This window comes from Hyla sarda, chromosome 6 (assembly GCF_029499605.1).
Source record: "Hyla sarda isolate aHylSar1 chromosome 6, aHylSar1.hap1, whole genome shotgun sequence".
Lineage (NCBI taxonomy): Eukaryota > Metazoa > Chordata > Amphibia > Anura > Hylidae > Hyla > Hyla sarda.
Window position 1 is genome coordinate 21624594 of NC_079194.1, and position 25138 is coordinate 21649731.

At 44.9% G+C, this 25138-nt stretch overlaps 1 protein-coding gene across 6 annotated transcripts in view; it reads right to left on the minus strand.

The window, feature by feature from the left end:
* Nucleotides 1–9347: 9347 nt before the first annotated feature.
* Nucleotides 9348–25138, minus strand: part of LOC130275389 (dimethylaniline monooxygenase [N-oxide-forming] 2-like) — an 83341-nt gene continuing 67550 nt past the window's right edge. For 5 of the 6 annotated variants that reach the window (XM_056523277.1, XM_056523279.1, XM_056523280.1 and 2 more), the window contains 6 exons: nt 19771–19933; nt 18529–18671; nt 15497–15696; nt 11951–12303; nt 10091–10163; nt 9348–9926 (listed from right to left, as the gene is read on the minus strand). In XM_056523277.1, coding sequence (XP_056379252.1) covers nt 9572–9926; nt 10091–10163; nt 11951–12303; nt 15497–15696; nt 18529–18671; nt 19771–19933 — 1287 coding nt within the window. In that variant the 3' untranslated portion in view covers nt 9348–9571. The remainder of the gene's footprint in view (nt 9927–10090; nt 10164–11950; nt 12304–15496; nt 15697–18528; nt 18672–19770; nt 19934–25138) is intronic. The other variant, XM_056523281.1, reaches the window with a different exon arrangement.

The window sequence follows — 25138 nt, forward strand, 5'->3', positions numbered from 1 at the left end:
AGAATAGTAAAAGTTATAGGGCTCAGAAAATGACAATTTTAAACGTATACATTTTCCTGCATGTAGTTATGATTTTTTTCAGTAGTAATACAAAATCAAACCTATATAAGTAGGGGATCATTTTAACCGTATGGACCTACAGAATAAAGATAAGGTGTCATTTTTGCCGAAAAATGTACTGCGTAAAAACGGAAGCCCCCAAAACTTATAAAATAGTGTTTTTTCATCAATTTTGTCGCACATTGATTTTTTTTCCCGTTTCACCGTAGATTTTTGGGTAAAATGACTGTCATTACAAATTAGAATTAGTGACGCAAAAAATAAGCCATCATAGAATTTTAGGTGAACAATTGAAAGAGTTATGATTTTTTAAAGTTAAGGAGGAAAAATTGAAAATGAAAAACGGAAAAAGCCCGGGTCCTTAAAGGGTTACTGGTGGCACAGTATAGTTAAATAATAGTGGCACAGTATATAGTTCATTAATGGTGGCACAGTATATAATGAATTAATAGATGAATGGTGGCACAGTATATAGATCATTAATGGTGGCACAGTATATAATGAATTTATAGATGAATGGTGGCACAGTATATAGTTCATTAATGGTGGCACAGTATATAATGAATTTATAGATGAATGGTGGCACAGTATATAGATCATTAATGGTGGCACAGTATATAATGAATTAATAGATGAATGGTGGCAGTATATAATGAATTAATAGATGAATAGTGGCACAGTATATAGATCATTGAGGGGGGTACGGTATATAATTAAAGGGAAACTGACAGGCTGTTTACTCGCACTAAACCCAATACACTAGGTTACAGTGCAGGAGAACAGGAGAAAGATAATATTATACTTACTAAATGTGGAGCAGCCGTTTTCTAGGTATTGCCCCACATTGCTAATATGCAAATTCAGTCTTGTGTGCAATGGAGGCGGAGCTTCCCTTCCTCCATCCTGCATGCTGTGCTATGCCTGGCCGTCTTTGTATATTTATAATTCTTTTTTTGCCAACTTGTATATTGTAGCATGTAAGTATATATTAGTGTGGTGTCCATCTCTTCAGTGTAAGAACCAGAGCTGTGTGGAGATTCCTGCATAAGGTGGGTGATGGGTGCTGGGTGATTGGGGATGGGTGCTGGGTGATTGGGGATGGGTGCTGTGTGATTGGTGATTGGTGCTGGGTGACTGGTTCTGGGTAGAGTGCACATTCTGTCATATAGAGGTCAGACCGGGGCATATAGGGGGAGATTTATTAAAACCTTTGCAGAGGAAAAGCCTTCTGCAAAATGAAAGCAGCGATCTGATTGGTTGCTATGGGTGACTGCACCGCTCTTTCTCTGCACAGGTTTTGATAAATCTCCTCTATAATACAGTATATTATAGGGCAGCTGTCACATGTTTTCTGTAAATAAGACTGACAGCACAGCCAAAGTGTATATACACATGGCGGACCTCAGAGAAACTGTTCTTGACTTTATTTTACAAAAACACCAACTTTTATGGGACTAGGAATGTCAAGGGGGCCTGGCCGGGAGTCCACTGTGTCCCTGGGCCGCAGCCCTTTAAGTCTGGCAGACGTTTTTTTAAATGATAAGTGCCCTCTTTTTTTTACTTGAGCCCCTGCCCTCTAAAATGTCTGTGCACGTCCCTGGGGAGGGGAGCAAACACCCTGCGGGAGCGGCGAGGTGGGTCAAAATATCATCGGGAGCGGGATCTAAAAATCAGTCCCGCGCAGGGCTGTGCTTCCCGGTGGAAAGCATTTCCCTGCTCTGAGCTGGGAATTTTCAATGACAGCGGACAGCTTGTGAGTGCAGTACAGTGACCCCTCGACCTACGATGGCCCCGACATACGATCATTTCAACATACAATGGCCTCTCAGAGGCAGCATCAACATACGATGCTTTTGTATGTCGGGGCCATCGCATAAACGGCTATCCGGCAGCGCAGACTTCTTCACCTGCCACCGGATAGCCGTTTACGGTGCCCCGTGTGGTCCGCTGACGATCACCTACCTGTCCTCGGGGCTCCGGAGCGTCCTCTTCGGGATCCCCTGCATCGTAGGCGCTCTCCATCAATGTCATCACGTCGCTGCTCACGCCGTCCCGTCATCCAATAGGAGCGACATGCGTAGCGACGTGATGGCGGCGATGGAGAGCGCGGTTGCCAGGGAAGCAAAGGCCTTGCCGGAGCGTCGGGGACGCGGCGACAGCGATGGAAGGCGACATCCTGGGCAGCGGTGACGGTACAGAGCGGCGGGGACAGGTGATTACAACTTTCTCTAACAGTGGTCTACAACCTGCGGACCTCCAGATGTTGCAAAACTACAACACCCAGCATGCCCGGACAGCCAATGGCTGTCCGGGCATGCTGGGTGTTGTAGTTTTGCAACATCTGGAGGTCCGCAGGTTGTAGACCACTGTCCTATACTTTACATTGCACGGATCCCTCAACATACGATGGTTTCAACAAACGATGGTCCGCTTGGAACGGATTACCATCGTATGTTGAGGGACCACTGTATAGGGCAGCTGCTTTAAAGGAGTACTCCACTGGCCAGTTTCCTGTGTTCGGAATATTTAGTTCCAAATGCTGTGCGCGCACTGCGGGGGTCGGTCACGTCCCCTTGTGACATCAGGTCACGCCCCCTCAATGCAAGTCTAAGTGAGGGGGCGTGGTGGCTGCCACGCCCCCCTCCCATAGACTTGCATTGAAGGGGCATGGCCTGACGTAACGAGGGGCCATATCCGCCCCCGCAGCATGTGCACAGCGTTTGGAACTGGCCAGTAGAGTACCCCTTTAAAAGGGCAGGGCCTTTAGCCCCCTTTTGACTCAATGGCCCTGATTTGCTAAGAGTGTTGTGTAGGTTTCTTTGTGGGTTTTAATTCTCTACAATTTTTTTTCCACAGTATTTACTAAGGTTTCCCTACATTTTCCACTTTTCTCCTATATTTTGCTATTTATTTTTTATTTTTTATTTTTTTTACACATGCTCCGATCTGTGGGGTTTTCCTCAGCTTAAATCCACCACATTTTCTTTGGAAACCTTAGTAAATATGTTGGTTTTTTTTTATGAAAATGTCGGGAACACGCCTCTTTCCAGTGACCACACCCCCTTTACCTGACTGTCACGCCCTTTTTCGGGTTTTCTCAGTAAAAATGGAGCATTAGTCGTTTTTTTTTTTTTTTCACTTCTGGCGCAAATTCTTGTGTAGACAGAATTTCTGGCGCACAACCCGACAAAACATGTCGGGTTTGTAACAGTAAATGAGGGCCAACGTGTGCACGTCCCTGTATGCGGAAAAGAAAAGTATATCAATAAACAAGTTAAAATTCTACAAATTTTATTATTAACATCCATTCTTGTGAAATGTGAAAAAAACTTAAAGAAGTATTGGCTCTACGTAACCACGGATATTTAACCTATCTGATCCGAAATTGTAAAAGTAGTATTATTTATTGTGATAAATTGCTAATAAATGTTAATGAATACATGAAAAATGTAATAAAGCAAATACAGTACATAAACGAACCCCCAGTCATGACTGTTCAGTAAATATAATTAAGCCATGGAAAGTTTCTTTTTTTAAATTTTTTTTTTTTTGTTTGTACTTCTTTATTTGCTATTCTCATGATTTGTAACGCTATAGAATATATACGTAATTATGTACTCGCTCTTTGTATTGGCAAACAGATCTCTATTGTTTATAAGATGATTCTGTGTATAATGAAGATGTGATTAGAGATGAGCGAATCTAAGCTAACAAATCTGAATTCGTTACGAATTTCATAAAATATTCGATTCGCGACGAATGCGAATATCGCCGCGATTCGCTTCATTAAACTGCATTATACAGCGTTCCAGACTAATGGAGACCTAAAATGGCCCCTGTGATGTCACAGCCCTATATAATCGCCACCTATCTTGCGGCTGCTCATTTCATGCCATATGCACTGCAGAGATAGAACTGAATCTATTCAGAATCGTGAGTGTATCAATCCCAAGCACTCTGCAAGATCACCGGACCTTATCTATCCCCTGAATCCGGACGGATCTGCAATAATTATCCTAAATTCAGAGACTTGTAATAATACTCAAGGTCCGCAACAACTGTCAGTCACTGAGCAATACAGAGACTGTTTATATAAGACTGTCACTGTGCATTGGATCTACCGCAAGCACTTAACCCCTTAAGGACTCAGCCCATTTTGGCCTTAAGGACTCAGACAATTAAATTTTTACCTTTTCATTTTTTCCTCCTCGCCTTCTAAAAATCATAACTCTTTTATATTTTCATCCACAGACTAGTATGAGGGCTTGTTTTTTGCGCGAACCAGTTGTCCTTTGTAATGACATCACTCATTATATCATAAAATGTATGGCGCAACCAAAAAACACTATTTTTGTGGTGATATTAAAACGAAAACGCAATTTTGCTAATTTTGGAAGGGTTCGTTTTCACGCCGTACAATTTACGGTAAAAATGACATGTGTTCTTTATTCTGAGGGTCAATACGATTAAAATGATACCCATTATTACATACTTTTATATTATTGTTGCGCTTAAAAAAATCACAAACTTTTTAACCAAATTAGTACATTTATAATCCCTTTATTTTGATGACCTCTAACTTTTTTATTTTTCCGTATAAGCGGCGGTATGGGGGCTCATTTTTTGCGCCATGATCTGTACTTTTCTTTTGATACCACATTTGCATGTAAAAAACTTTTAATACATTTTTTATAATTTTTTTTAAATAAAATGTATTAAAGTAGGAATTTTGGACTTTTTTTTTTTTTCCGTTCACGCCATTCACCGTACGGGATCATTAACATTTTATTTTAATAGTTCGGACATTTACGCACGCGGCGATATCAAATAAAAAAAAATTTACGCTTTTTGGGGGTAAAATAGGAAACAACGGACGTTTTACTTTTTTATTGGGGGGGGGGGGGATTTTTCACTTTTTTTTTACTTTTACATTTTTTTACATTTTTTTTTACACTTGAATAGTCCCCATAGGGGACTATTCATAGCAATACCATGATTGCTAATACTGATCTGTTCTATGTATAGGACATAGAACAGATCAGTATTATCGGTCATCTCCTGCTCTGGTCTGCTCGATCACAGACCAGAGCAGGAGACGCTGGGAGCCGCACGGAGGAAGGAGAGGGGACCTCCGTGCGGCGTTATGAATGATCGGATCCCCGCAGCAGCGCTGCGGGCGATCCGATCATTCATTCAAATCGCACACTGCCGCAGATGCCGGGATCTGTATTGATCCCGGCACCTGAGGGGTTAATGGCGGACGCCCGCGAGATCGCGGGCGTCGGCCATTGCCGGCGGGTCCCTGGCTGCGATCAGCAGCCGGGATCAGCCACGCATGACACGGGCATCGCTCCGATGCCCGCGGTTATGCATAGGACGTAAATGTACGTCTTGGTGCGTTAAGTACCACCTCACCAGGACGTACATTTACGTCCTGCGTCCTTAAGGGGTTAAAGGGGTACTCCAGTGAAAACCTTCTTTCTTTTAAATCAACTGGTGGCAGAAAGTTAAACATATTTGTAAATTACTTCTATTAAAAAATCTTAATCCTTCCAGTACTTATCAGCTGCTGAATGCTACAGAGGAAATTCTTTTCTTTTTGAATTTCCTTTCTGCCTGACCACAGTGCTCTCTGCTGACACCTCTGTCCATTTTAGGAACTGTCCAGAGTAGGAGCAAATCCCCATAGAAAACCTATCCTGCTATGGGCAGTTCCTAAAATGGACAGAGGTGTCAGCAGAGAGCACTGTGATCATGCAGAAAGGAAATTCAAAAAGACAAGAAATCCATGTGGAGCATAACAGCTGATAAGTACTGGAAGGATTAAGATTTTTTAATACAAGTAATTTACAAATCTGTTTCACTTTCTGGCACCAGTTGATTTAAAAAAAAAATTTACCCAGTGGAGTACCCCTTTAAAAGAGGGGCCAATTACCATGTTGGTGGCAAAAGAGGGGTTTATTACTATATGGGGGTTAAGAGGGGCCTATTATTGTGTGGTGGCACAAAAGAATAATTGGCTAAAATGTGAGGGCACAAACAGTCCTACGTACAATGTGGAGGCACAACTACTACCACAACTAGGACCTAACTACTAAGGAGGGGCATAGAGTGGGTTTAAAGGGGTACTCCGCCCCTAAACATCTTATCCCCTATCCAAAGGTCATGCCACGCTTGTGACATCCTGGTCATGCCCCCTCAATGCAAGTCTATGGGAGGGGTGCGTGACGCCCCCTCCCATAGACATGCATTGAGGGGCATGGCCGTGACGTCACGAGCCCCCGGCTCTGCACCAGGTGCTCTAAACGAATGCCGGGTGCAGCAAGAAGATCATGGGGTCCCCAGCGGCAGGACCCCCACGATCAGACATCTTATCCCCAATCCTTTGGATAGGGGATACGATGGCTAGGGGCGGAGTACCCCTTTAAGTACTTGAGAGCCTACATAAGGCACTATTACTATACTATATGCCACTATGGATGGAGAGTGTTTTCAGAGGTAGGTAGGGTGCTGGAAAAGTTTATGAAGATGATGGAGGATGAAGCTTATAAAAAAAATGTCACCTGTGAGTTACTGGATGTGACTGAATTGTAAACACTTATATGGTCTACAGAGCCTGTGTAGAGCTGGTATTTACCTCTATACCACTACTTTGACCCTGTATGGGGGATATTGGTCTGCGTATACTGTTTTTATATTGAGTAACAATATGGTGGTATTATTTATCATTATGGGGTGTAATATGTAATTGTGATGTGAGGCTGTTACTTGGTAAGGTTAAGGACATCATAAGCATACACTATGTGGTCATGGTGTAGCGATATTATTTGTCCCTTGTATAGTGCCATTGTTGGTAGTATTGGCCTAGCTAATAGCAACATTACATTTTATAGTAAGGTTGGAATTGACAATCAAAGATCTGCACAAAAGATTAAAGGGGTACTCCAGTGGAAAACTTTTTTTTTTTTTAAATGAACTGGTGCCAGGAAGTGAAACAGATATGTAAATTACTTGTATTAAAAAAATCTTAATCCTTCCAGTACTTATTAGCAGCTGTAGGCTACAGGGGAAATTATTTTCTTTTTGAATTTCTTTTTTGTCTTGTCCACAGTGCTCTCTGCTGACACCTCCAACCGTGTCATGAACTGTTCAGAGCAGCATAGATTTGCTATGGGGATTTTCTCCTGCTCTGGACAGTTCCTGATACGGGCATCAGGTGTCAGCAGAGAGCACTGTGGACAAGACATAAAAAAGAAACTAAAAAAGACAAAAATTTCCTCTGTAGCATACAGCTGCTAATAAGTACTGGAAGGACAAATATTTTTAATAGAAGTAATTTACAAATCTGTTTAACTTTCTGGTATCAGTTGATTTAAAAAAAAATGTTTTCAACCGGAGTAACCCTTTAATGCTCAACCAGAAATATATTTTGGGTCTTATATGTAGTGGGCCTGCGGCAGGATTGACCTAAGTGAGAGACAAGAGGTCAAACTCTGCATATGGAAAGAACCATTACAGATAATACAGGGGATGGTCTAAAAGTAATGTAAGTTTCAAAAAAGATTACATTAAAAACAAATGACATCACTTTTCTACAAAGTCACTTTACTTTGTGATTCATGACCCACTACGATACAAACAATTTCTACTCTTCCTGCCTTTACCGTTTCCAGTGAAAATATAAAAGTGCATAAACTTTCAGAACGTCACTTGTATGTATAAACTATTTATTTTACTACAGCTACAGTGGGGGAATAAAGCATTGACCACATCTAAATTTTTCACACTAAATACATTCCCAAAGGGGATTTTGACATGACATTTTCACCAGATGTTGTTAACAATCCAAGTAAACCATACATACAAAGAAAAAAAGAAAAAAAAAGAAATAAGATCAGGAATTAAGTTTCGTTTAATATCGTAAAATGACACAGGGAGAAAGTATTGAACACATGAAAAAAGGAGGTGCAAAAAGGCATGGAAAGCCAAGACAACAGCTGAAATCTATCATTAATTATAAAGCAATCCAGCCCCTAGTCAGTGCAAATTAATATCCTCTGGTTCAGTCCCAAGTGATGGCTACAAAATGGTCTCATTGCCACAATGTCACACAAGACACATCTCATGATGGGTTAAAGCAAAAAGTTGTCTCTAGACCATCATAACCTAAGGCTATGTTCACACCTTGGAATTTCTGCATGAATTCCCGTTTGAAATTCTGCACAGAAATTCCGCTGCAGCTGAGTCCCACTGAATTCAATGGGATTCTTCTGCACTGTGCACATGGCGGAATTTCTGTACCAGATGTTTCCGGCATGGAAATTTCAAATTCCGTGTCCGCAGAAAGAATGAACCTGTTCATTCTTTCTGCTGACTCCGTACGGAATGCATAACCGTCTATGAGACAGCGCATTCCCATACAGTTCTAGCAGCGGCATATTATGCCGGTTCCCGCAGTCTCTTGAATGTCCACACAAAGATTTTCCATACAGACATTGCCTAGTGTGAACGTGGCCTAATTGTAAAATATAACAATGATGTTGGTGACAGGTGCATTTCTAAGTGAGCACTGCTCCAGTGTTCCAGTGAGTACTACTGGGGCCATAATACTGAAGTGGAAAGACAATTATTTCACCATAAATTTGCCCCGACCAGGTACCAGTTGCTCCTCACAAGATTTCTGACAGGAGAGAGAAGAATAATAAGAAGAGTTGTCCAAGAGCCAAGGACACTTGTGGAGAACTTTAAAGCAAATTTGTCATCAGTATCTGTCATCAGTATCACCTGTACTAAACTGTCATACAGGCTTGTAGTGCGGGTGATACTAATTAAAATGATACTTACAGTGTCTGGAACCGTCACGCCGTTCTACCGTTATTTCTTGTTTTCAGGGTATGCAAATTGGGTCCTTGGGGCATGGGCAGAGCTTGTATCCGAGCTCCGGGCACTCTGACGTAATCTTCAGCCAGGCGGGCGCTCCACCCTGCTCATCCATATGCATAACCCCCTCCCTGCATATTCGGACGTGCTACTATACAGCGCATGCGCCGCTGAGTAGCACAGCCACGCGATCAGGGAAGGGGTTATGCATATGGATGAGCAGGGCGGAGCACCCGCCTAGCTGTATATTTCCTCAGATTGCCTGGAGCTCGGGTCCAAGCTCCATCCATGCCCCAAGGACCTAATTTGCATACCCCGAAAATGAACGGCGTGGCAGTTCCGGACACCGTAAGTATCATTTTGATTAGTATCACCCGCACTACAAGCCTGTATGACAGGTTAGTGCGGGTGATACTGATGACAGATTTCCTTTAAAAATTTGCAGGTACTGGAATTAGCAGGTACTAAACGTATTTAGTGAGAAATATGGTGACGTGTTCAATACTTATTCCCCCCACTGTATACATAGATACATATATATACATTTAGATGTTTTCATAGAAGCCTGTCTAAATATGTGGCCACCTATATGCTGTAAGTCTGAAGCCACCATGTGACCTGTTAATCATATTTATAAGATCTTGTACATAATGATGGCTAATAGCAGAGCCAGAACACACAGTCCCCGAAGTCCAAATATCACCGACCCTGAGCTCTTATCTTGCTTTTTTACAACACGGGTCTTAGTTGGCTTTACAATTCGGTCCCATGTGGTCATTATTTGCTTCCTCGCCATCGGCCATTTGCCTGGACCTGTCAAGCGAAACTGTGCTGGTGTGCAAGGGCCAAAGAAGAGTGTGAGTGCTAGAATTGGGTCTGTAAGGAAGTACCCCAAAATATTGGGCTTACAGCCTATATCTGTTGTCAGTTCATCCAGGTATTCAATGTAATCCACCTGTAAAGTAGTTTCTCTTCTTGGTCCAAACCTATATAAAAGAAAAATAATAAGAAAAAATAATTTATGAACTTCAAATATCCAGATCAAGCAACTTGTACAGTATATCAACTGTATGAAATATTAGATTTCTGAAGACTTTACATACGAGAGATGTGAGCAGATACCGCGGTGTCCTAAAGTAGACATAACTACCTGCTTATTGTCATTTCCTTTTTCTTCTCAATGTCCTTAATAATGACATCAGGAGGTGGTAAATGGCACAAACCTGAGAAGCAAAACACCATACCATAAATTACTGATGGTTTATAAATATTATATATATCTTTATTTGTTTACTGTGTTTTAGAGGTAGAATCCAGTACTACACAGGCTCTGTAGCCCATATAATTAATTACAGTGCAGGTTCATCTAATCACTCACAGATTATGTATTTTTCCGATCAGATCCGTTCACTTTCTCTTTTCTTTCCCATCCGACTCCATGATCACTTTTCCCAAATCTGACTCATCTCTGTAGAGTATGATGCTTTTATACTTGTACCATAATAATATATTTAATGTCCTTACTAATAATGCCCAACTTGTGATTACATTCACAAATAATGACCTAATGCTACTCTTGCTCGGTAACATGGCCCCCTGTGCCCTTTTTAATGTCTCTCTGTGCCTTCATACAATAATAATACCCCCATACCTTCATACCCTACAGTAATATTACCATTGTGCCAAGTGGCAATAATGGACTCTGTCCTATGTCCACACATATAGCAATAATGCCCCCTGTCCTGTGTCTCCACTCATAGTAATAATGCCTCCTGTTCTGTGTCCCCACATATAGCTTAATGCCCCATCCTGTGTACCCACATACAGCAATAATATCCTCTTGTTCTGTGCCCCCACATAATAACAATAATAATACCCCCTGTCCTGTGCCCCTACATATTTTAATAATGCCCCCTGTCCTGTGCCCCCCACATATTGTAACAATAACCCCTAAGCCACCCAAATGGTCATAGCACCCTCAGCGTTTGAGTCGCAGGGACAGGATCTCCAGGCAGGCATGATGATATATCATTGCACCAACCTGCTGGAGGGTCGCGTGGCACCGGCTTACCGGCTCACCCGCTATGAGAGTAAATGTTGGAGCAGGGAGCTGACACCATTCTACTGTATTGCATCTGCAGACAGAAAGGCAATGAAGGGTGGCTGGGGAGACACCATCGCGGGATTACGTCCTGCTCGATTGTATCACCCCGTGTGGTTCGCACCCCCCCTAGCACTTTATATTTACAAATATTTGTATTCTTTATTAATGTTATATATATATTCTTTTTAGGTGTTTGGTATATTATTCCTTATAAATGTTACTTACTGTAACCTCTACTGATGCAACATACCTGTCGCCCTGCGGTCGACCGTAATCAGACACGGAGCGAACACGCTCCGGGGACTGATTACAAACGGGGTGCCGCGTGCATGATCGCGGGCGTCCCCAGCTGCGGGACTCCCGCGATCAGGCATCTTATCCCCTATCCTTTGGATAGGGGATAAGATGTGTAAGCACCGGAGTACCCCTTTAACTAGTTCAACAAGGCTCTGGCCTAGGGCTGCACTATATTATGGGGTGCTGGCTGGGGACACCTTTCAACAAGTTTTGAGGTCCCCTGCTTCTCTTTAAAGGGGTACTCCCGTGGAAAACTTTTTTTTTTTTAAATCAACTGGTGCCAGAAAGTTAAACAGATTTGTAAATCACCTCTATTAAAAAATCTTAATCCTTCCAGTACTTTTTAGGGGATGTATACTAAAGAGAAATCTAAAAAAGAAATGCATTTCCTCTGATGGCATGACCACAGTGCTCTCTGTTGACCTCTGCTGTCCATTTTAGGAACTGTCCAGAGCAGCATATGTTTGCTATGGGGATTTTTTCCTGCTCTGGACAGTTCCTTATAATGAAACCTTAGAACACGGTAAGTCTGGAAAAATTACAAGCAGTAGAATTTAAAAAACATAATCTCTACTTAATCTATCAGTGATCGACACCCTTTTGTCTTACCTTTGAAAACCCTGGTCAACCATCTAGCTTGAATTTCTGAGGCCGACATAATAGGACCAAGAGGCTGAATGAGTCCTATCACACCCAGGGTAGGTTTTTCCAAGTTTGCTGGAAATATGTTTCTATATAAACTTGTTTTATTGTCTACAACCTTAAGGATGGATTCATCCAAAAAGGGGAAGGAGAAGCGATATCCTGTGGCAAAAATGACCACGTCGATCTTCTCCTCAGTACCATCATCAAACTTTACGGCTGTTTCTGTAAACTCTGTAACATCTGGTTTTACTACCACATATCCACAGGTGATACGACTTGGAAGTTCATCATTGAACAAAGGCTCCTTGAATTGGGTTCTGTCAAAGCAATGGACAGAAGATCAGTCAATAAAGGGCATTTACCTTACGACCTTTTCATCTCACATTAGAGTTCAGAGCCCCGTAAGTTTTACATCAGCCTATGTCCGTTGTCAGCAAAACTTGTACTTCAATAAAGAAAAACTGTTGGTTATCTGCTGACAGGTCTTTAGAGCAAAGTGTAGGACACTTAAATTCTTTACAGACCTAAAGGTTATTACTAAACTGAGAGTTGCTTTTTATTTTTTTGTCACCTGCAGCATTTCTGTCACGATGCCGGCTGGCAGGTGGTGGATCCTCTGTGCCAGAGAGGGATTGGCGTGGACCGTGCTAGTGGACCGGTTCTAAGCCACTACTGGTTTTCACCAGAGCCCGCCGCAAAGCGGGATGGTCTTGCTGCGGCGGTAGTGACCAGGTCGTATCCACTAGCAACGGCTCACCTCTCTGGCTGCTGAAGATAGGCGCGGTACAAGGGAGTAGGCAAAAGCAAGGTCGGACGTAGCAGAAGGTCGGGGCAGGCAGCAAGGATCGTAGTCAGGGGCAACGGCAGAAGGTCTGGAATCACAGGCAAGGAACACACAAGGAACGCTTTCACTGGCACTAAGGCAACAAGATCCGGCGAGGGAGTGAAAGGGAAGTGAGGTGATATAGGGAAGTGCACAGGTGTAAACACTAATTGGAACCACTGCGCCAATCAGCGGCGCAGTGGCCCTTTAAATCGCAAAGACCCGGCGCGCGCGCGCCCTAGGGAGCGGGGCCGCGCGCGCCGGGACAGAACTGACGGAGAGCGAGTCAGGTACGGGAGCCGGGGTGCGCATCGCGAGCGGGCGCTACCCGCATCGCGAATCGCACCCCGGCCGGAGGCAGTATCGCAGCGCCCCGGGTCCGTGGAACCGACCGGGGCGCTGCGGTGAGGAGAGTGTAGCGAGCGCTCCGGGGAGGAGCGGGGACCCGGAGCGCTCGGCGTAACAGTACCCCCCCCCTTGGGTCTCCCCCTCTTCTTGGGGCCTGAGAACCTGAGGATCAGACTTTTGTCCAGGATATTGTCCTCAGGTTCCCAGGACCTCTCTTCTGGACCACAACCCTCCCAGTCCACTAAAAAAAAATTTTTTCCTCTGACCTTTTTGGCAGCTAAAATTTCTTTGACCGAGAAGATGTCCGAGGAGCCGGAAACAGGAGTGGGAGGAACAGATTTGGGAGAAAAACGGTTGAGGATGAGTGGTTTGAGAAGAGAGACGTGAAAGGCATTAGGGATACGAAGAGGGGGAGAAACGCCTCGTGCGAACAGAGTCCATATCTTGGCGGAGTTCCTGACGCCTTTCGGAAAAACGCATGTCAATGCGAGTGGCTAGGTGAATAAGTTCATGTAGATTAGCAGGAATTTCTCGTGCGGCCAGAACATCTTTAATGTTGCTGGATAGGCCTTTTTTGAAGGTCGCGCAGAGGGCCTCATTATTCCAGGACAATTCTGAAGCAAGAGTACGGAATTGTACGGCATACTCGCCAACGGAAGAATTACCCTGGACCAGGTTCAACAGGGCAGTCTCAGCAGAAGAGGCTCGGGCAGGTTCCTCAAAGACACTTCGGATTTCCGAGAAGAAGGAGTGTACAGAGGCAGTGACGGGGTCATTGCGGTCCCAGAGCGGTGTGGCCCATGACAGGGCTTTTCCGGACAGAAGGCTGACTACGAAAGCCACCTTAGACCTTTCAGTGGGAAACAGGTCCGACATCATCTCCAGATGCAGGGAACATTGGGAAAGAAAGCCACGGCAAAACTTAGAGTCCCCATCAAATTTATCCGGTAAGGATAAGCGTATCCCAGGAGCGGCCACTCGCTGCGGAGGAGGAGGTGCAGGAGCTGGCGGAGGAGATGATTGCTGAAGCTGTGGTAGTAACTGTTGTAGCATAACGGTCAGTTGAGACAGCTGTTGGCCTTGTTGCGCTATCTGTTGTGACTGCTGGGCGACCACCGTGGTGAGGTCAGCGACAAGTGGCAGAGGAACTTCAGCGGGATCCATGGCCGGATCTACTGTCACGATGCCGGCTGGCAGGTGGTGGATCCTCTGTGCCAGAGAGGGATTGGCGTGGACCGTGCTAGTGGACCGGTTCTAAGCCACTACTGGTTTTCACCAGAGCCCGCCGCAAAGCGGGATGGTCTTGCTGCGGCGGTAGTGACCAGGTCGTATCCACTAGCAACGGCTCACCTCTCTGGCTGCTGAAGATAGGCGCGGTACAAGGGAGTAGGCAAAAGCAAGGTCGGACGTAGCAGAAGGTCGGGGCAGGCAGCAAGGATCGTAGTCAGGGGCAACGGCAGAAGGTCTGGAATCACAGGCAAGGAACACACAAGGAACGCTTTCACTGGCACTAAGGCAACAAGATCCGGCGAGGGAGTGAAAGGGAAGTGAGGTGATATAGGGAAGTGCACAGGTGTAAACACTAATTGGAACCACTGCGCCAATCAGCGGCGCAGTGGCCCTTTAAATCGCAAAGACCCGGCGCGCGCGCGCCCTAGGGAGCGGGGCCGCGCGCGCCGGGACAGAACTGACGGAGAGCGAGTCAGGTACGGGAGCCGGGGTGCGCATCGCGAGCGGGCGCTACCCGCATCGCGAATCGCACCCCGGCCGGAGGCAGTATCGCAGCGCCCCGGGTCCGTGGAACCGACCGGGGCGCTGCGGTGAGGAGAGTGTAGCGAGCGCTCCGGGGAGGAGCGGGGACCCGGAGCGCTCGGCGTAACAATTTCTTTTGTTTTCATCTATAAATAAAGCATCCGTTTATGTGGATTAGTGTTGATTGCGAATATTCGCAATTCAAATATTTATTGCAAATTTCGCATGTTCGCATATCCGAATACCCTCATATATTCCTAATTATGAATAGTCATAATGTTTTGTTTCCCACAGAACACATCACAGTGATCTCATCCCTCCCTGCCCCCAGCTTGTGGTCTATTTTCGCAAATATGAGAATATGCAAATATTTGTGAATATCCTCACATTTGCAAATATAGTCACTAAAGAATATTAGGAGATAGATAGAGGGATAGATGGGTAGATAGATAATATAATAATATTTGAAAATTCGAATATGGCCTACTGTATGCCGCTCATGACTAATACTAAACTAAACTGACATAGTTTGTCTTGAATAGAAAGATAATGTTTACCCCTATAACACCAACCAAGTTACACTCTACCTGTCTCGAGGCTGAAGGCCATAGTTTGAATGGTTAAACCACTCATTCATTTTTTTTTCGGTCAGCCAAATAACAATAGATGACGGAAGAGCGTTCCTCAGCCAGTTCTGAAATCGAGTATCGAAGCAGATGTCCCAGGGGTAACCATGCTCAAATACACGACTCATTACCCATGATCCTCTCCTTGTGCTAAGAAATACCTATGTGGCAAAAAAAAAAAAAAAAAATCATACATAAAGCATAATGTTTTTTTCATAATAATTTTATAATCCTAGAGCTACAGCCACTGTTCATTAAGATGCTTTTCTTTTTTTGGTCATGCCATTTTTCTCACATAAATCATCTTCTTGACTGCTGTGATATTATTTGGCATATTATTGAAGAGCACTGGCTGTAGTACGAAAATACAGATATAGCGGCCTCCAACATTGCAGAGGTAGGTCTGCTCTTTTTCTCTGGTGTGCTACACTATTGGCATACTGAGCCATAGAATGTACTTAGTGAGCAGTGATGCATACAGTCACGTGTGCATCGCTGCTTCTCTCTGTTAATGTGGGAAGATGCATACAGTGGTGTGTTCATTACCACTCATATATTGCACCCATTGGGTGAGCACCCAGCAGTGAGGAATACAGTGAGCGGCAATGCATAGAGTAAAGTGCATTGCTGCTCACCCCTCGCACCCAGGCTGGTGAATTTGGCAGATGTTCCACAAAATGAACATTGGTTATACAGTATATTAGTAAATCAGCACATCAACACTGTAGCCAAACTGTGAAATATATACTATACATATACATTACTACTCTCCTTGTCAAAGACGTGTAAAAGAGGTGTGTCCCAATGCCAGCACTGATTGGATAGTGTCAGATAGTGTAGGGTCCCACCCTCAAATAGTAACTAGTGATGAGCGGTATTGCCCATATTCGAATATGCGAAATTTCGTGAATATATAGACGAATATTCGTCCTATATTCACGAATTTCGCGTATTCGTTATATTTGCATATTCGAGGAAGAAAACAGTGAGGGGGTGGGCAACTTTACTATTGGTTGCTAGGGATGTTGTTGATAACCTTTGACAAGTGTATTTGCATCATTCTAATTGGCCCACAAGGGAAAAGAAGGAATATGTGAATATTCACATATGGGAATATGCGCATATGCGAATATTCACATATGCAAATATGCGCATATGCGGAAAAAAGTGAATGTCCTTAATTTCAAATATATACCAAATATATTCATAACATTCCCAAATTCTTGAATTTGCAATATAAATTTTAAATGTGAATATTCGCGCCCAACACTAATTGTAACACCCAGCTGTCAATTTAGTCATACATTTTTGGAAGGATTAACAGTAGACTAGCACAATATATTATAGGAAAATTATAGGAAAAGATAATCTAAAATTGGTATTTTATAATGAAGAATACAAACATTTACTAAAATCAATAGGTTAGTAAAAATGGCAGATCCCCTTTAATAAACAAAAGTATATCCCTATATCACCTAGCTATAACATTAAAGCCACCAAATTTTGTGTAGGTCCAGCTTGTGCTGTCAAACACTTCAGCCTATGCCCAAGTGTCAATGTTGAATCTTTTTGATGATAGCTAAACTATTGAGGCATGGTCTCAAAGCACTTCAGCCTATGCCCAAGTGTCAATGTTGAATCTTTTTGATGATAGCTAAACTATTGAGGCATCGTCTCCAAACACTTCAGCCTATGCCCAAGTGTCAATGTTGAATCTTTTTGATGATAGCTAAACTATTGAGGCATGGTCTCCATAGACCTGTGGTATCTGCACCAAAATGTCAGCAGCAGATCCTGTAAGTTCTGAGGTGTGGCCTCCAAGCACTGGACTTATTTATCCAACACATCCTAGAGATGATCAATCGGATAGAGATGTAGGATGTCTCGAAGCCAAGTGAGTACTTTGAACTCTTTTTATTTTTTTTAATTTTTTTTTTTGGGGGGGGGGGGGGGAATTTTATACACTGGGTTAATGCAAAATGTGCTGCAGGGAGATGGTACAATTTTGACTGTGTACCACCCACTGAAACCCATGGCAGCTATGAGCAGTTTAGATTTCTTTGTGCAACTCTCTAGCATAAATTATAGAAAAAATGTTGCGCTGTGAAAGGCTGCATCCCTTTAACTAGGCCCAAAAACAAGCTTGGGGTCAGAACCAGGACGGCAACACTTTAGCAATTGTGATACAAGACAATGGCCCTGTTTTTCTAAGATTGGAGTGAAGTTTTCTTTGTGTTTTTTTTTTATATCCCGACAGATATTTTTGCATGTGATTACCTAATTTGGTGCTTCTACCTTATGTTTTGCTTTTTTCCCACCTGCTCTGAGCTGTCAGTTTTTTTCAGAGCTCAAACCCACCACACTTTTATGTGTGAACATTAGTAAATTTGTTGGGATTTTTTCGAAAATGGCCGAGACACGCCCATCGTCTGGCAGCCACACCCCTTTTCCTGGCAGTCACAAGCCCCCCCCCCTCCCCCTTTTTTTATTTTTTAGTAAAATGGAGAGTTGCTCTGTTTCTTAGTTTTTTTTTGGTCGCAAATTCTGGCATACGAAGCGTGCACCATAATTTGGGTGTAAATTCCGAGAAGAAACTGTCAGGATCACATAAGTAAATGACCCCCAAGGTAATGCAGAGGTCAACCCAGGAGAGTCAGTATCAGGTGCAAATCAGCAGGCAAAGGCAAGGTCAGGGAACAGGCAATGGTCAGGATTCGGAAAGTCTTATAAAGAATGGAAGGCTAGTGAAGGGATAAAGACCACAACCACCAGTGTCATCCAATTTAATGGGTCTGCAATACAGTAAAGTGCGGCTGTGTGCCAAGCAGATCTGGTAGTCATTGAGATTTCAGGACACTTCCAGGTGCCATTGTAATAGATAATCCCCATTATTTTCTTCCCTTGTCAGTGGTTCTTCCCTTGTCAGGATATTTACACACACATATACTGTACATTGTAAATTGTGGATTTCATAATATCCATTGGTTTCATACCTGATCTGCAGTGCGGCTGAGCTCTACAGCGATATCCGCTCCCGAATTCCCCATACCAACAACCACAATTCGCTTCCCTTTAAAAGCTTCAGAGTTTTTGTATTCGCGACTATGAAAATATTGTCCTCGAAAAGAGTTTATGCCTTCATGGAAATAAAAGTAAAGAACATTTATTAAAAGATACATCCTTTACTTAAAGGGGTATTCCGGGCAAAAACATCTTATCCCCTATTCAAAGGATAGGGGATAAGATGTCTGATCGCGGGGGGGGGGGGGGGGCCCGCTGCTGAGAACCCCCCCCCCCCCCCCCCCCCGTGATCTCCCTGCAGCACCCGCACTCTATGCTGTGGCTGCGTCTCCAGTTTTGGAAACCTCCGTGTTTCCGGGACTGGGGACGTGATGTCACGCCACGCCCCCTCCCATAGACATGAATGGAGGGGGCGTGGCATGATGTCACGTCACTTCCCCAGTTCCGGAAACCCAGAGCTTTCCAAAACTGGAGACACAGCAACAGCATAGAATGCGGGTGCTGCAGGGAGATTGCAGGGGGTCCCAGCAGCAGGGCCCCCCGCGATCAGATATCTTATCCCCTATGCTTTGGATAGGGGAAAATATGTTTTTGCCCAGAATACCCCTTTAAAAGTGCAGAATTGTTAAAGGGTAACTCTCATTAAAACAAATTTTTGCTATTGCACTCCTTATGGTAAATAAAAAATATTTCTAATATACTTTGTTTAAAAAAAAATGAAATTTTCTATGTTTTATTTGTGCTTAAACAAGCTCAAGAGCACATTTTCCCCCATCTCATACACAGACTTAGGACCGAAGCCCAAACACAGGAAGTGCAGCCTGGAGTGCTGAGGGGGGTGTGTTCAGCCTCATCCAATCATCCAATCAATCAAACTTCTCTCACACTTAACTGCCATATGCTGTTGGTTGGACACCCCCCCCCCCCCCCCCCAGCATTCCAGGCTGCACTTGCTGAGTTTGGGCTTTGTCTGTGTATGAGATGGGGGAAAATGTGCTCTTGAGCTTTTTTTAAACACAAATAAAACATAGAAAACTTAATTCTTTTTTTAAAAAAAGTATATTATAAATATTTGTATTTACCATAAGGAGTGCAATAGCAAAAATTTGTTTTAATGAGAGTGACCATTTAAACACTCCGGCTGGGCTGAAGTTCGCACAGGTAAATATCCCTATTGATCCCTTTACAAACAATCGCTTTAGGTCATTGCTTACCAGGAAAGGCTTCTAGTGGATAATATGGCTCTGAATGGTGACCACTGCAAACCATAACTGCATCAAACGTGGTTGTCTCTTGTTTGCCATTCTTCTCTGTAGTGACTTCCCACTGTCCAGTGCTGGGATAACTGGGGTGTTTCTTCACACTGCGGACAACTGTCTGATGGAAAGTTATTATTATTATTTTTATTATTATTTTTATTATTATTATTATTTTTTTTATTATTATTATTATTATTATTATCTTATATATTATCTTATATTCATACATTCACAGAGTGAAAAAATGTGTCAGGTAATGGTTTTATATATCCATAGTCTGGTGTCCAGTTGGTTTAAAGGGGTATTCCAGGCAAAAACTTTTTTTTTATATATCAACTGGCTCCAGAAAGTTAAACAGATTTGTAAATTAATTCTATTAAAAAAAAATCTTAATCCTTCCAATAGTTATTAGCTTCTGAAGTTTTCTGTCTAACTGCTCAATGATGATTGTCACAATGCCGGCTGGCAGGAGGTGGATCCTCTGTGCCAGAGAGGGATTGGCGTGGACCGTGCTAGTGGACCGGTTCTAAGTTACTACTGGTATTCACCAGAGCCCGCCGCAAAGCGGGATGGTCTTGCAGCGGCGGTAGTAACCAGGTCGTATCCACTAGCAACGGCTCAACCTCTCTGACTGCTGAAGATAGGCGCGGTACAAGGGAGTAGACAAGAGCAAGGTCGGACGTAGCAGAAGGTCGGGGCAGGCAGCAAGGATCGTAGTCAGGGGCAACGGCAGGAGGTCTGGAACACAGGCTAGGAACACACAAGGAAACGCTTTCACTGGCACGATGGCAACAAGATCCGGCGAGGGAGTGCAGGGGAAGTGAGGTATACATAGGGAGTGCACAGGTGAACACACTAATTAGAACAACTGCGCCAATCAGTGGCGCAGTGGCCCTTTAAATCGCAGAGACCCGGCGGGCGCGCGCCGGGACAGGACCGACGGAGAGCGAGTCAGGTACGGGAGCCGGGGTGCGCATCGCGAGCGGGCGCCACCCGCATCGCGAATCGCATCCCGGCTGGAGGCGGTATCGCAGCGCACCCGGTCAGTGGATCTGACCGGGGCGCTGCAGTGGCGAGGATGTTGCGAGCGCTCCGGGGAGGAGCGGGGACCCGGAGCGCTCGGCGTAACAGTACCCCCCCCCCTTGGGTCTCCCCCTCTTCTTGGAGCCTGAGAACCTGAGGACCAGACTTTTGTCTAGGATATTGTCCTCAGGTTCCCAGGATCTCTCTTCAGGACCACAGCCCTCCCAATCAACCAAAAAATATGTTTTCCCTCTGACCGTCTTGGAGGCCAGTATCTCCTTCACGGAGAAGATGTCAGAAGAACCGGAAACAGGAGTGGGAGAAACAAGTTTGGGAGAGAAACGGTTGATGATGAGTGGTTTAAGAAGAGAGACATGAAAGGCATTAGGAATACGAAGAGAAGGAGGAAGAAGAAGTTTGTAAGAGACAGGATTAATTTGGCACAAGATTTTGAAAGGACCAAGATAGCGTGGTCCCAGTTTGTAGCTGGGGACACGGAAGCGGACATATTTAGCGGAGAGCCATACCTTGTCTCCGGGAGAAAAAATGGGGGGAGCTCTTCTTTTCTTATCGGCAAACTTTTTCATGCGAGATGAAGCCTGTAAAAGAGAATTTTGGGTCTCTTTCCATATGGTGGAAAGATCACGAGTAACTTCATCCACAGCGGGCAAACCAGAGGGCAAGGGAGTAGGGAGGGGGGGAAGAGGGTGACGGCCGTACACCACGAAAAATGGGGATTTGGAAGAAGATTCAGAGACTCTGAAGTTGTACGAGAATTCGGCCCATGGTAGAAGATCTGCCCAGTCATCCTGGCGGGAGGAAACAAAATGCCGTAAATAGTCACCCAGGACCTGGTTAATTCTTTCTACTTGCCCATTGGATTGAGGATGATAAGCAGAAGAGAAGTTTAATTTAATCTTGAGTTGTTTACAGAGAGCCCTCCAGAATTTTGACACGAATTGGACGCCTCTATCCGAGACGATCTGCGTGGGCAAACCGTGAAGACGAAAAATGTGTACAAAAAATTGTTTTGCCAACTGAGGCGCTGAAGGAAGACCAGGAAGAGGAATAAAATGTGCCATCTTGGAAAATCGATCAACGACCACCCAAACAACAGTGTTGCCACGGGATGGGGGTAAGTCTGTAATAAAGTCCATACCAATCAGAGACCAAGGCTGTTCGGGGACAGGTAGAGGATGAAGGAGACCAGCAGGCTTCTGGCGAGGAGTCTTATCCCGGGCACAGACAGTACAGGCCCGCACAAAATCAACAACATCCGTCTCCAGAGTCGGCCACCAATAGAAACGAGAGATGAGTTGCAAGGACTTTTTGATGCCCGCATGGCCAGCGAGGTGGGAGGAGTGACCCCATTTGAGAATCCCGAGGCGTTGGCGTGGAGAGACGAAGGTCTTCCCTGGAGGAGTTTGCCTGATGGAGGCTGGAGAAGTGGAGATCAGACAGTCAGGAGGAATGATGTGTTGCGGAGAGAGCTCTACTTCCGAGGCATCCGAGGAACGAGAGAGAGCATCGGCCCTAATGTTCTTGTCGGCAGGGCGAAAATGAATTTCAAAGTTAAAACGGGCAAAGAACAGAGACCACCTGGCCTGGCGAGGATTCAGCCGTTGGGCAGACTGGAGATAGGAGAGATTCTTGTGATCGGTGTAAATGATAACTGGAAATTTTGATCCCTCCAGCAGATGCCTCCATTCCTCAAGTGCCAATTTAATGGCCAGTAGTTCTCGATCCCCGATGGAGTAGTTCCTCTCCGCCGGAGAGAAGGTCCTAGAAAAAAAACCACAAGTAACAGCATGCCCGGAAGAATTTTTTTGTAGAAGGACCGCTCCAGCTCCCACTGAGGAGGCATCAACCTCCAATAGGAAGGGTTTAGATGGGTCAGGTCTGGAGAGCACGGGAGCAGAAGAAAAGGCAGACTTGAGCCATTTAAATGCGTCTTCCGCTTGAGGAGACCAGGACTTAGGATTGGCATTCTTCTTGGTTAAAGCCACGATAGGAGCCACAATAGTGGAAAAATGTGGAATAAATTGTCTGTAATAATTGGCGAACCCCAAAAAACGTTGGATAGCACGGAGTCCGGAGGGGCATGGCCAATCTAAGACGGCAGAGAGTTTATCTGGGTCCATTTGTAGTCCCTGGCCAGAGACCAAGTATCCTAGGAAAGGAAGAGATTGACATTCAAACAGACATTTCTCCATTTTGGCATAAAGTTGATTGTCTCGAAGTCTCTGAAGAACCATGCGGACATGCTGGCGGTGTTCTTCTAAGTTGGCAGAAAAAATCAGAATATCGTCCAGATACACAACAACACAGGAATATAAGAGATCACGAAAAATTTCATTAACAATGTCTTGGAAGACGGCAGGAGCGTTGCACAGGCCAAAGGGCATGACCAGATACTCAAAGTGTCCATCTCTAGTGTTAAATGCAGTTTTCCATTCGTCCCCCTCCCTGATGCGGATGAGATTATAAGCACCTCTTAAGTCCAGTTTGGTAAAGATGTGGGCACCTTGAAGGCGATCAAAGAGTTCTGAGATAAGAGGTAGGGGGTAGCGGTTCTTTACCGTGATTTTATTAAGTCCGCGGTAATCAATGCAAGGACGTAGGGAGCCATCTTTTTTGGACACAAAGAAAAATCCAGCTCCGGCAGGAGAGGAGGATTTGCGGATAAACCCCTTTTTTAAATTTTCCTGGATGTATTCAGACATAGCAAGAGTCTCTGGGGCGGACAGAGGATAAATTCTGCCCCGGGGTGGAGTAGTGCCCGGGAGGAGGTCAATAGGACAGTCATAAGGCCTGTGAGGAGGTAAAGTCTCAGCTTGTTTTTTGCAAAATACGTCAGCATAGTCCATATAAGCCTTAGGGAGACCGGTTACAGGGGGAACCACAGGGTCACGGCAGGAAGTACTGGGAACCGGTTTAAGACAGTCCTTGAAACAAGAAGTACCCCAGCTCTTGATCTCTCCTGTGGACCAATCAAGGGTTGGGGAATGGCGTTGAAGCCATGGTAGTCCAAGGAGAATTTCGGAAGTGCAATTGGAGAGGACCAAAAACTCAATTTTTTCGTGATGAGGTCCGATGCACATTAGGAGGGGCTCCGTGCGGTAACGTACGGTACAGTCCAATCTTTCATTGTTAACACAATTGATGTAGAGGGGTCTGGCGAGACTGGTCACCGGGATGTTGAACCTGTTGAGGAGAGAGGCCAAAATAAAATTTCCTGCAGATCCGGAATCCAAGAAGGCCATAGTAGAGAAGGAGAAGGTAGAGGCAGATATCCGCACAGGCACAGTAAGGCGTGGAGAAGCCGAGTTGACATCAAGAACTGTCACACCTTTGTGCGGAGTCAGCGTACGTCTTTCCAGGCGGGGAGGACGGATAGGACAATCCTTCAGGAAGTGTTCGGTACCGGCACAGTACAGGCAAAGATTCTCCATGCGGCGTCGTGTCCTCTCTTGAGGTGTCAAGCGAGACCGGTCAACTTGCATAGCCTCCACGGCGGGAGGCACAGGAACGGATTGCAGAGGACCAGAGGAGAGAGGAGCCGGGGAGAAAAAACGCCTCGTGCGAACAAAGTCCATATCCTGGCGGAGTTCCTGACGCCTTTCGGAAAAACGCATGTCAATGCGAGTGGCTAGATGAATGAGTTCATGCAGGTTAGCAGGAATTTCTCGTGCGGCCAGAACATCTTTAATGTTGCTGGATAGGCCTTTTTTAAAGGTCGCGCAGAGGGTCTCATTATTCCAGGATAATTCGGAAGCAAGAGTACGGAATTGTATGGCGTACTCGCCAACGGAAGAATTACCCTGGACCAGGTTCAGCAGGGCAGTCTCAGCAGAAGAGGCTCGGGCAGGTTCCTCAAAGACACTTTGAATTTCCGAGAAGAAGGAGTGTACAGAGGCAGTGACGGGGTCATTGCGGTCCCAGAGCGTGGCCCATGACAGAGCTTTCCCAGACAGAAGGCTGACTACGAAAGCCACCTTAGACCTTTCAGTAGGAAACTGGTCCGACATCATCTCCAAGTGCAGGGAACATTGTGAAAGAAAGCCACGGCAAAACTTAGAGTCCCCATCAAATTTATCCGGCAAGGATAATTGTAGGCCGGAAGCGGCCACTCGCTGCGGAGGAGGTGCAGGAGCTGGCGGAGGAGATGATTGCTGAAGCTGTGGTAGTAGCTGCTGTAGCATCACGGTCAGTTGAGACAGCTGATGGCCTTGTTGCGCTATCTGTTGTGACTGCTGGGCGACCACCGTGGTGAGGTCGGCGACAACTGGCAGTGGAACTT